This window comes from Mauremys reevesii, linkage group 9, assembly GCF_016161935.1.
Source record: "Mauremys reevesii isolate NIE-2019 linkage group 9, ASM1616193v1, whole genome shotgun sequence".
NCBI classification, from domain to species: Eukaryota; Metazoa; Chordata; order Testudines; family Geoemydidae; genus Mauremys; species Mauremys reevesii.
In genome coordinates this window covers 4,996,323-5,009,267 of record NC_052631.1, presented here as the reverse complement: position 1 = coordinate 5,009,267, position 12,945 = coordinate 4,996,323, and the positions used below count along the sequence as shown (strand labels likewise).

The 12,945-nt window shown below is 50.0% G+C and overlaps 2 protein-coding genes across 2 annotated transcripts in view; both read right to left on the bottom strand.

Annotated features, from left to right (window-relative positions):
* The window catches only part of PCYT1A (phosphate cytidylyltransferase 1, choline, alpha), a 31,877-nt gene extending 30,680 nt beyond the window's left edge, over positions 1 to 1,197 (bottom strand). Inside the window, exon 1 of the mRNA XM_039488662.1 lies at positions 971 to 1,197. The gene's annotated coding sequence lies outside the window, so the exon portion shown is untranslated. The remainder of the gene's footprint in view (positions 1 to 970) is intronic.
* Positions 1,198 to 4,647: 3,450 nt separating this feature from the next.
* DYNLT2B (dynein light chain Tctex-type 2B) lies at positions 4,648 to 11,599 on the bottom strand. Its single transcript, XM_039487066.1, has 5 exons — positions 11,444 to 11,599; positions 9,927 to 10,060; positions 7,815 to 7,884; positions 6,298 to 6,361; positions 4,648 to 5,083 (listed from the first exon to the last, which is right to left on the bottom strand). Exons 1-5 carry the CDS (start codon positions 11,509 to 11,511, stop codon positions 5,036 to 5,038), a joined length of 384 nt encoding a protein of 127 aa, XP_039343000.1. The 5' UTR covers positions 11,512 to 11,599; the 3' UTR covers positions 4,648 to 5,035.
* Positions 11,600 to 12,945: the final 1,346 nt, after the last annotated feature.

Here is a 12,945-nt window from a genome sequence, read left to right as displayed (position 1 = left end):
ATATATAAAAAATGTTCTTAATTTATAAGGGGGGGGGGTCGCACTCAGAGGCTATGTGAAAAGGGTCACCAGTACAAAAGTTTGAGAGCCACTGACCTAAGGGAGGAAGCCAAATCTCATTATATCACCCATTTCACCCCACACATTCCCAACCAGTGCCCCCCGCAAGCCAAGTATCCCCCGCCAGTGCCCCCCCCAGCCATCCAAGCCAGGGTCCCTCAATGCCTCCAGAGCCAAGTACCCCCATGCTCCCCATCCAATAGCCCCCTCCCCCGGAACTAAATGCCTCCTGTACTTACCCAAGACAGTGTCCCCTCAACATCCCCAAGCCTGGTACCCCCAGGTCCCCAGAACTGATTGCCCCCTGTACCCCATAGCCAGTGCCCCCATGCTCCCCAGGCAATAGCCCCCAGACTACATGCCTCCTTTGCTTACCCAAACCAGTGTCCCCTTAACCCCCCCACCGTGCCCCCATAACTAAGTGCCCCCGTACCTACCCATCCCTCCCCAGAGTGCCCCCAGCCACAGCCCTTCCAGAGCCTGGTACTCACCCACCCAAGGCAGTGTCTCCTTAACCCCCAGAGCCGAGTACCCCCCAGCCAGTGCCCCCCATGGTCCCCAGCCAATAGGCCCCCAGAGCCGAGTGCCCCCCACACCCACTCAAACCAGTGTCCCCCCCAGCCAAGTGCCTCCCAGCTAATGCCCCCCTGAACGGGGCACCCCCAGCCAGTGCCCCCTCCCAACCGAGCACCCCCCCAACTCAATCCCGTGAGCCAGCGACCCCCCAAACAGGGCACCCCTCCTGGCCGATGTGCCCCCCAAAACCGGACACCCCCCAGCCAGTGTCCCCCTCGGCACCGGTGCCCCCCAGCCCAGTGTCGTCCCTTCCCGAACCCCTCCCAGCCGAATGTCCCCCCCGGAACGGGCCCCCCCCAGCCCGGGGCCCCGGGAACGGGCCCCCCGCTCGGACCTGCCGGGCCGCTCCGCGCTCACTCGCCGGCCGAGGCGGGGCTGGGCGCGGCCGCTCCCGGCTCCCTCGCACGCCAGCGGGGCGGGAGCCCAGGACGCTGCGTGTCGGGCCGGACCGCACGGGAAGGGACCAGCCGCGCGCAGCGGCTCCAGCGGGGCCCCGGGAAACCGCAGCCGGCACCAGCGTTCCGGCCCCTGCGGGCTGGGCTTGTTATTGTAGGGTCGCCGGGCGGGTTGTCGTAGGGCTGCAGGCGGAGGGGTTTCTTGGTTTTGTAGGGTCACTGGCTGCCCGGGGTTAGTGCACCGCGCTTGTTATTGTAGGGTCGCCGGCGGACCCCGGCCCTGACCTGCCAAGTTGTTGTGGTAGCGTTAGCAGTGGGCCCCGCATTTGGTGTTGTTGGGGTCACTGCACACCCAGGTAGGGTGACCAGATAGCAAGTATTAAAAAATCAGGACAGGGGGTGCGGGGCAATAGATGCCTATGTAAGAAAAAGCCCCCAAAATCAGGACTGTCCCTATAAAATGGGGACATCTGGTCACCCTCAACCCAGAGCCACGTGAGCTGGGTTTGCTATAGGAGGATCACTTATGGGTCGCAGGCCCTGTGCACTAGGTTTGTTATTGTAGGGTTGCTGATGGGTTCCATGTTTATTATTGCTGGGATTCTGAGGGGCCCAGTTTTATGAAAGTGTTGTTAGTGGACTCTGGGTTCTGCAGACTAGATTTGTTATCCCAGGGTTGTTAGTAGTCCAGGGACCCCCCCCCCATTTTAGGGTCACTCATTAATTCTCAGGCTGTGCAGGCCACAGATTAGAGTGGAGGGTCACACTCATGATCGCAAGATGCCCAGGCTGAGTCTGTTATGTCTGAGTTATTCCTAAGCACTGGATCATGTGCATCATAAGAACGGCCATACTGGCTCAGATCAATGGTCCATCTAGCCCAGTGTCCTGTCTCTGACAGTGCCTGGGGCCAGATGCTTCAGAGAAAATGGACAGAAAAGGGCAATTATCTAGTGATCCATCCCCCGTCATCCAGTCCCATCTTCTGGCAGTCAGGGGTTTAGGAACATCTAAGGGCTTAGGGGTGCATTCCTGACCATTTTGGCTAATAGCCAGGTGCAGACCTATCCCCCATGAACTGATCTAATTCATTTTTGAACCCAGTTATATTTTTGGCCTTCACAACATCCCTTGGCAACGAGTTCCACAGGTTGATCATGTTTGACCTGTGAGTGCTGAGCCACCTACTAGGTTTGTTTGCCAACCTGGGTTCCTCGTGAGGTGCGTTATTTGCATACTTAATATCAGCTCAGGGCTGCATGTTTCAAGCTCTGCACCCACTGCAACATAAACACAGCTCCAGCATTTTAATCAGTGTCCGATTCTTAGCAGTTGTGGCATATCACACATAGAAAAGGTGTGGCACGTATCAGTTACTCACAACAAACTGCATAGCGTCTGTCGAGGCCCTGATGTAAGCAGTTGACAGGGGCATCATCTTTGAAGTGGATGGAAAATCTCGATTAACTGACTTTGAGATCAGGGAGGAAAGCACCTGCCTGAGGAGCTGGAGTAGGAGCCTATGAAACTCCTTCCCTTCATTAGCGGGGCTTTGCTTAACTTACCCAGCGTGGCAATGGTGGAGGAGTTTCCTCCTCCTGTGAGTCCCACGGCTCCCTGGTGGAGTCCTGGCTACGTGCAGGAGATACGGTCCGATCACGCCATTTTGACTCAAAGTCCAACCCTGTGACAGAGAAGGGGGAGGCAGGCTGGCAGCACATAGGACACAGTTCTCCCTCCGATGTTCCTGGAAAGGGAGCCTCACACACTGAGCACCTTTTGGATTTGCTGTGGTGCTTTCGCGGGCGATCTGCCATTCTGAGGGTGCAGAAGCCTGACAAGGTGGGTGCCAGAAGGGTGAGAGGGATGAAAACCTCAGCGATCCACCAGAAGGGAGGAAGAGAGACAAGATTTAAAACAAAGGCAGCTGCAGTAGTTCCATTGCTGGAAGAAGGGTTGGAAGTGAGGGGCGGGGCTTGGTGTGGGGCAGGATTCCCAGGCAATAGTGCTGTGGGGCCTCTGAGATCCACAAGGGGGAGACATAGCCCATTTATGGAGGACTGCATGTGTCAGGAAGTGACAGGTTCTTACCATTGCTGGGGCCAGCCACTAGAGGGAGACAACCACACGCACTAGGCCTCATATTACACCCAAATGTCTGCCTTGGGGCTAGAAGCCCATTGCTTTGCCTTGAGGCCTGGGAGACCCTTTGTGTGTTAATGGATTCTATTAGCAAACAAAACCAAACCTAGAAATGCGAGGATGCTTCATCACAACTTGTACATGAACTTATCCGAGCAACTAGCATAGTTGGGGCACAGTACTGTGCTGCAGTATGTTTTCTGCTAATACAAGTTTTCTCTTGAGCATGAGCTGTTACATTTTTCTTGAAAAAGGGGGAAGATACCGTCAGTTAGCTTGGGTAGGTTATAGTAGGGTTGTGTTACGGAGTTCAATTTAACAGGGGCTTTAAACCTTTCTTTTGTAAAAATCTCATTTTCATGAGAAATCAAATTTTTCCACAGTGGTTTGGTAAAAACTGAATTGGTATAGAAAGAATAAGAGTTTAAAAATCACCCCTTCCGGTGCCTTTTCACTGGATTGTCTCACTTTTCTTTGTACCTCAACTTCAGCCAGCTTGCAGCGTTAAAGCAAAATCAATTCCCAAATGCATGAATGGGTGACAGTCAGATGTGCTGATTGGTCACGGCCAAGGGTCTGTAGCAGAGTTCAAGCTGGATGAAGCCAGGGTACATCTGGCTTTTGGGTAGCTGTTGGAGATGGGAGTGAAGCGGTATGGCACGCTGGAGCATGTTCGCTCCACTGTTGCAGGCGATATGAAGTTGGAAAGGAATGCGCACGTCTTTCCCCTTAATTTCCCTGTTTTTAAGGGTTTGGATGGAGGAACATGCCCTGCTGCAACCTTAATTGTCACTAAACGTAGGTTTTGTTTGCTAACTTATACTGTGGTAGCATCCAGCGATCCCACTCAGCATTGGAGTCCTACTGTGATGGGCTCTGCATAGACAAATAAGTATACTGGGTCCCTACCCCATAGTGCTTAGAAACTGAGGCCACAATCCTGCAACCACTTAAGCACATGCTTAACTTGGCAATGAGATAACTCACATGCTAAAGTTAAGCATATGAGTTGTCAGTGCTTGCAGGATCTGGGCCTAATGTGAAACAAGACACAACTAGTGAGTTTAGCAAATGACAGGAAGGAAGGATGAGGGTAACAGTAATAGAATCATTAGTCACACAGGCTAATAATGAGTCCGCCTTAATGGCTCTGAATTGTTTTAATTGTTTTTCTTCCTAAATATCAGCTCTCCCAGATTGGCCAATTAACATTAGCTAGATTGAACCGTGGTTTCGTATAGGCATCACAGCCATAGGTGGTCTTGAGGAGGGATTTACAAGAGGACAGAATAGTGGCTTTCTGGCCTAGCTGAAAGAGGGCATTCTAGCCGTAGCAGGAAACATGGAGACATTTGTGGGAGAAGCAGCTATATGAACATTCAAGGCTGGCGTATTTGGTGGAGTGGAGGGAGCAGATGCTAGCACTAGAAGAGACAAGATCAGCTACACAGGGATGGACAAAGCTGGGAAAAGCTATAATATACATTTGTATTTATTATATTACATTGCGCATAAATATTTATTACATTATGGAAGCAAGTCACTACTAATAAAAGCAATCTAGTCCTTTTCAGGCACTATATCTGGCTCCTAGGAGTTAATTAATCCATTTTGCACAAAGCAGGAAGGATGATTAAAAGGACAAAAGAAAAACAATATGCTATAAAGCTATATTTATACAAGCAGGAAAGAAGAGGAAGTTGTGGACACATCAGTGTATTATACAGATACAGTGAGCATGCTTTGTACAATTGTAAGTCTGCTACTTTGAGAAAACATGAGTACAAATTATTGAAGAAAACCAACCAAACTAAAAATCCTCTCTAAATTACTGTAGTTCCTTTCTACGGTCTTCACTGGCATCAGTAGTAGAAACAGCCAAATGCAGCTACCACGCAGAACAGACTGTCCTGAGAAAACAATAGAGAAGCATATTAGTTTTAACAAAAGTGCACTCCTCTCACTGAAACAAGTGGTCATATTGAAGCCCAACTAAAAGTTCAAAGTGAAAGGAACGTTTTGCTGTTCAGTACAGCCTGTTCTTGGCAGAGGAACGGGTTTGCTGAAAGATTAAATTTTTGTTATGTCCTTAATTTGGTGTAAAGAAAATCTAGAAGAGAACTTAGTGTTTTTTTAAAACAGACTAAAACAACTTTCACACCAAGTTTTTGTCTTTTATTTTAAAGTAATTTTATTATTCACTAAAAACTCAGAAATCCTGATGCTGCAGCTATCCTGTGTTACAAACCGACTTCATATGAAGGGCCAAATTCTGCCTTTGGATGCTTGCGTGGTGCTAATGAGAGTGGGGTGCATACACCCAAAGTCTCACTAACTGGTTAAAGATGATAAACAACACAGGTTCAAGTTTTGCAGGAGACATCCTTCTAGTACCTGATTCACTTTTAACTGCTTAAATACTTAGAATGTAAGCAGGGCTTTTCTTCTTCTTCTCAGCACCCCAATATTATCTTCATTTTGCAGAGAGGTTCAGTGACTAGTTCAAGGTCAGATGATAGTCAGTGGCAAAGCTCAGGATATCCTGGTTTCCAGTCCTGTACTCCGACTAGCAAAGCATTAAACATGGCCTTAGGTAACTTTACCTCCCTGTTCTGCAGTTTCCCTAGCTGTAAAATGGAGCTAAGGCTACCAACCTCTTTTATAGAAATCATAGAATATCAGGGTTGGAAGGGACCTCAGGAGGTCATCTAGTCCAACCCCCTTCTCAAAGCAGGACCAATCCCCAGACAGATTTTTACCCCAGATCCCTAAATGGCCCCCTCAAGGACTGAACTCCCAATGCTGGGTTTAGCAGGCTAATGCTCAAACCACTGAGCTATAAGTGCTTTGAGATCTTGGATGCAAAGCACAACGTAAGATCTAAGTATTACAGTATCATCATCAAGTGCTTTGCTGAACCGGGACAGACTGCTGAATCGGGGCCTATACAAATTCCACTTCTGACTATTGGAATTTGTTTTCAATATTGTCTTGGTACTTAGTACTAACAAATTGCCTCAAGGTGAATGTATCAAGTCCACATTCTGTGATCAAAATCTCTCTCTATATAAACACACACAATAGATTCACTCAATTTTCCCCTGCAAAAATTGCAAATACTCACATTCATAAAAACATCCTGTGCATAGTTGTCAGTGTCAGCATCCCAGAAACATCGTGCAGCCATGCTAAACGAATGAATTGGGACAAAGCCATTAACACGCTACACCTGGGGGGTAAACTGAGGTATTCATATCTGCTCACTACTAACTTTCCCTGAAAACCAAGAGTTGTTTTTCTTTAAAGAACATAACCAGCTCTTTTGGACTTGGGGATGTCTTTGTGCTGGGTGAAGTTAGGGAGAGCATTATTTGCAATTTCCCCACCTCAAACACTATCCGAGTCAATAAGAGCACAGGGTGAGCCAACTTGATACCCCAGAGCAAAGGACTTAAGGTCACAGGTTGTAAGACCAGAGGGGACCATTATGATAAACCTAGTCCATCCTCCTGCATAACAGGCTAGAGGATTTCCTCCAATGGTTTATACACCAACTCAAGGGCACCAGAACATTTGTAGAAGTGAAGGGGCCACCGGTGCTGGAACCACTTTTTAACATGGCTGTATCCAGTGTACGCAGCATTCATTTCACTGCAGCATTGCCCTCCCCCCCCAAGTGGAAGCCTTGGGCAGCCATGGAGCAGCACCAGCAGGGGATGTGCTTGGCAGTGGCGCTGCTCCCCCAAACTGCAAGTCTTCATCCAGCACTGCCCCACTGCCCTCCAAACTATTCCCGTATTAAGAAGTTGGGGGGCCATGGCCTCCTGGTCCCCCAGTTCTGGTGATGTTGCATCAAGCTCAACAACACAGGATTCATCAGACTGGATTACATCACTGGTCCATCAAGTTTGGTATCCTGCCTCAGACAGTGGCCAGCATGGAGATGGTTCAGAGGAAGGGGACCACCACACACACATTATATCTCGCCAAACGTACAACGCTGTAAAGTGCAGGGATGAGATATTCTTTCCTGACCTCTAATCAGCTTACACAAAGGGTATGAGATCTGATTACCCTTATCTGTTGCATTGATCTCATTGAGGAGCACACAGATACTGGAGATAAACGCAGCAGATACAGATTGCCTACTTCCTGGGTTGTTCAACACCAGCTCTTTTCTTAGCTCAGCACTACTGGAAGCCACAATCTTTCTGTGTCAACATGTAAGAATTCTTCTCTAATCACCAGCATCTGGGGCCATATTTTCAAGTGCTCAGCACCCACAATTGAGGTCAGATTTTTAAGAGAATTCCACGTGTTGGGTGCAGAGCTCTTTTGAAAGTCTAGACACCTATTTGGGGGCCTAAATGGGAACTGGGCACTTTTGAAAATCTGGCCCTTAATAAATTGCTGCCTAACAAGAGGACATGACCAGCCTTGCTTTGCTAACTACAGCAGAGAGAACCCTCTCACATGAGCTATGTTCTATAGATTTTAAGTCCAGAAGGGACGATAGTGATTATCTAGTCTGACCTCCTGCATAACACTTGCCTGTCTCTGATAATTAGGAGCAAGGGGGTTGCTGTAGTAATTCTTGAGGAGGATGACAAAAGCAAGACACCTGAAATGCACAGAACTTACTTCACTCCTTCACCTCTTTGTTCTCCAATCACAACCTGCACCACCATTTTATATCGGTGAAATCCCTCTGCTGCAGAGTAAAAGGGAGAAAAATGAACAGTTTCAAAATGGAAGAGTACAGAATTTTATTATCGTCAGACAAGACACAGGGAGAGAGCTATTATTTTGTAACTAGAAACCCTTAGTTTCCAATGAGCAGTGAAATGAATGCTGCGTACACTGGATAAGCTGCCTAATGGCCTCACTTTCATAAGTGTTAAGCACCAGAATCCTATTCAAATAAATGGGAGTTGCAGGTGCTCAGCACCTTTGAAACACAGGCTAGGGAGAGGAAAGACTCTCAAACAGATACATTCAACACCAACCATGCCAATTAGACAACTTTCCAGGGTTAAAAAAAAAACAAAGGGTCAGAGTAGAAGCGAGGCTGTTACATGAAACCCAGAAGTTTCAGGTAATCTGAATTATTTTAAATTGTTCTAATCTTGAGGAAATTTATTGCTGTTTCTGCCATGTATTACTAGTATCTTTAAGGTTCCTGTTTTAATAGTAGAGGCCTCTCAGGAGCATGCATAGATCTGAGCTACATGACTACAAACTGTCTGGCTCTATTCCAAAAGAACAGCAAAGAGATACCGTCAGGGTATGGGTGATACCCAATTTGGTAGAGGGGGTGAAACTGGCAACTCGCCAGAAATGCAAAAGCTAAAACAAATTTTCTTAAAATAGAACAAAAATGCCAGTGCCTCTATCTTCAATAAGGCAAGACTCCAGCATGCTACACTCCATTTGTATCTCAGCTGCAAGATGCAGCGTGACATGCTAGATCTGGTAGTGCTCACAGTGTCATTCCTTATTCAAGATGACAGCAGACACAGAAGTCAGGCAAAATCCTGTGGGCTGTATTGGGCCTCTCCTGCCTCAGGGCATCATGTATATATTTATAAAGCACTGAAATCAGGTCCTGGGTATATTAGCTCGGACTACATCAGGGGCGGCTCCAGGCCCCAGCACACCAAGTGCGTGCTTGGGGCGGCAAGCCGCGGGGGGCGCTCTGCCGGCGCCGCGGGGGCGGCAGGCAGGGTGCCTTCGGTGGCTTGCCTGTGGGAAGTCCGCTGGTCCCGTGGCTTCGGCGGTCCTCCCGCAGGCAGCCTGCGGAGGGTCCGCTGGTCCCGCGGCTTCTGGACCTCCCGCAGGCACGGCTGCGGGAGGTCCGCCACAGCTGCGGGACCAGCGGACCTCCCGCAGGCAAGCCGCCGAACGCAGCCTGCCTGCCGTGTTTGGGGCGGCGAAATGCCTAGAGCTGCCCCTGGACTACATATGCTACATAATCTATTTTAAAATTAGCATATATGTAAAGGAGATCTAAAACACTGTTAATGCAGGAACTCATGATATTTTGGTTCTCTTGCTGCAAAGGCAGGCAGCCGAGGGAGTACAACCCTATTCCCAAAATGATGATGCTGACTCTCATCTGGGTTGTTATTCCAGAATTGGACATGGGGAACATTTAATGGGTCCTGAAATAACTTCTGGAAACCAAAAGATGCAAAGCAGTGTTCTGAAACAACACTGCCATGATGCAACATGCCATCAGTACATGACCATGTCATGACTCACAGCCTCTTGCTCCCTAGTCTCTTACCTCTCGCTCAGCTGCTCCCAATGAGTCTGATTCCCAGTGTGGTGGTGCCTTTGGACCTGATTCTGATCTCATTTACATCAGGCTAAACCAGGAGTGATTCCATTTATGGAAGTGAGGTCAGAATCAGGTCCTGATGTCTCTTACCAACTCTCAGTTATGCCCCTTCTTCCATGCTACCCATGCTCCATGCATTCTATTTCTTCCATGATACTTCCTAAGCTGATCTCTCTCACCAGTGAGTCTATATGTAATCAGATTGATCTGAATTAAATGTTAAGATCCTGAGGGCTGAGACCAAGTCGTGAAGCACCATGTACATATATACTAGTTTATTAAATAATATTGGGTTGTGGTCAGTCATCTGTGAATGAGGAGTTTTAAAGAATAGAGGAGAGAATCAATACTTGCAAAAAGAAAAGAACAAATTCAGTAAGGAAAGAGGCAGTTTCCCCACCAATCCTCATTACCTTTCAGTCTATCTTTAATTGTCTCTGATAAGGACCGTGTGAGCTCTGGCGTTTCCTCTGGGTTGTATTGCACATTGGCTAGATTCTCTTTCAGTATCGCATGGATGCACTCTTTTACTGCAGAAGATCGGAATCTAACAGGGGAAAAAAATACTAAATCTCAGAAAGTTCACAGTACAGGATGAAATGTAGCTATGTTGGAAAATTTCACCTTTCATTCTTGGCAAGTAGAAATGCATGAAAAGAGCAGCAAAAGTGGAAGCTAGTTAACCAACCTCACAAAACTGTACACACCCACCAACTGTACATTCTAGTCAGGTAGATGGGCAAATAAAATCTAATATTGAATCATAGTCATATTGTGACAGGGTAGACTAGGCCCAAAGGCCCCCTGCAGGAGACCTCAGGGTTCTGCCACAGCCATCCCAGGAAAGGAGCAGTAGAGAGGTTCTCCAAGCAGCCTAGAGTGGCCGCAGGGGGAAGCAGCCAATCTGGGCCCAGGAGGGCCATATAAAAAGAGCTGCAAACCAGCACAGCAGTTAGTTGCTGCATAGAGCAGGAGAAGAGCAGATTGCAGATTTGGCCAAGCAGCAGGACCATGGACAGCCAAGTCTGCTGGCAGGGATTGGGCCTGAGGAAGGCTACAGAAAGATAGTGTCTCCAGGGAGGAAGTCTTGGGGATATGGCCCCATACCAGGGCTGGCCTATTTAAAGACTAAAGCCCAAGGGGGGCTAGAGAGAGAGGCCCCCATGGACTGTATACCCCAGAAAGGGTTTAGGCTGGCTAACATGCAGTGTCCCTTGGCTGGAGGGCTGAGTCACCCAAACTGCACCTGAGAGCCACCAAAAGGGGTCTCTGGACCTAAAGAACGCAGACACAGCCAACCAGAAGGGGGCACTTCCGAGAGGGGGGTGCCAACCCTGTTACACATACCTCCAAGCATAGAGGAGAAGGGTCACGGTCCACACCCACCTTCCCTTCCCCACACAGTACTGAGGGGACAGCCACTGGGGGGCAATGTCCGCCTCCCACCTTTCCTGTGGACCTACAAAAAGGGTGGTCAGGGAGGTGGGGGGGGGGGAAGGGACAGGACTGAAGATCTGAGAGCCAGAACCTTGATTTCCCCCCTGCCGGGGCCCTCACTGCTCCCCATTCCCCCCACTCCAACACCTCCCCACCCCTAGGGCCCTCACTGCTTCCCATCCCCCCTCCCAGCCACCCACTCCATCCCCAACGTGTCCCCCCCTAGGCCCTCACTGCTTCCCCTCCCCTAGGGCCCTCACTGCCCCCCACACCCTCCACTCCATCCCCCAACACCTCCCCCCCCAGGGCCCTCACTGCCCCACACACTCCCCACTCCATCCCCCAACACCTCCCCCAGGGCCCTCACTGCTACCCCAGCCACCCCACTCCATCCCCAACACCTCCCCTAGGGCCCTCACTGCTCCCCATCCCCCAGCCACCCCACTCCATCCCCAACACCTCCCCGCCCCTCGCAGCCGGCCGGGCCGCTCACTTGTGCTGGAAGGCCGGCCGCAGGCTGTACGTGTTCTCGGGGCCTCGCCGGTCCAGCGGCTCCCCCATGGCCCCGGCCTCGCCGCGTTACCATAGCAACCGGCCCCGCCGACCCTATTCGCTTCCGCTTCCGGCCTCTGGCCCCTGCACGTGACGGAGGAGCGGCGCGAGCAAGTGCCCCGCCCCCCCCGCCGTCCCTGCGGTGCCGGGCGCCCCTCCGCGTGCGCGGGCAGGAGCAGGGCGTGGCGGGAAGGGGCGCTGGCTCCTGCAGGCGGGGCACGCGCCCTTGTGTGGGGGAGGAGGCCCTCACATCTGGAGGGAGGGGGCATACGCCCAGGGCAGGGGAAGGATGCACATCTGGATGGGCGGGCTCGGGCCCAGGGCTTGGGGGAGGATGCACATCTGGACAGGGGGCATGTGCTTATGAAGGAGCATGCACATCTGGACAGGGGACCTCCGTGCCCATGTAGTAGGAAGATGCCCTATAGCGACAGGGTATCATTTTTGGGTTACCCTCCTGCATGGCAGCCTGCAGCCAGCTGGGAAGAGATGTGACTGACAAACAGTTTCTGTGGTCTAGGCCCAGACAAAGCCTGCGGGCATTCAGTGAACAGCAACAAAATGCATACGACTGAAGGAGAAGTGGAGAGAAATCCCTTCCCATGATACAATTTGTAGTGATGAAATTCATTTAAAAGCAGATATTTGGGCTAAAGAGTTGAAGGACCCACTTGTGGACAAATAGCAAGTGGGGCTGGTGATCATTAAAGATCCCATAGTGCTACTGGCAAAAATAAAAGTGCTGACTCAGGTGTCTTGACCAAAATCCAGCTCAGGTAGCTGCCTTTTGCCTATTTAAGTTCCTCGTGCGATTTCAGCTAGTGTGTTATTCTTTACTTCCTGTCCTAAAGAGCTGTGCTTTGTGAAACAGCTGCCCCTGTTCCATCCGGGAACAGGAGGGGCTGCACTTCAGTGGTTGATGAGGGGAGCTCTCTGCTATGGGATCTGGTGGGGTGAAAGATGCTCTAGGGAAATGCAGGACCTTACTTATGAAGGAACAGAACAATGATAGCAGCCTTTGCTTTGCCAGCCTGTGAGCCATGGTGAAGAAGTCACAAATAGTGTCTAAAGATAAATGATCTCACAGCCAAGTGGGTTACAGGGAGCTGCAGTTAAGCTGCACAGCAGACTCACATGCAAAACACCCACTCTAAGCTTTTTTCCCCTCTCTCACTACAGCGTGAAGCATCACCTGGAAATGATAATCTGGCAGATCAGAAATCTGTTTCTTGTCTCATCTCAAGGAGGAGTTACTCTGCAGTTTGTTGTGGGTACATAAGCATATCTTCCTCCTCGTGAAGTCGTGACTGGTCGGAGGAAGGAGGGGGGAAGGCAGCACATCCTGTAAGTCAGGACTCCTAGGTTCCATTCCCAGCTCTCCCACTGACAGGCTGCTGGACCTTCCCAGCCTCCATCCCCTCGCTGTGCTTCATGTTTCGTCAT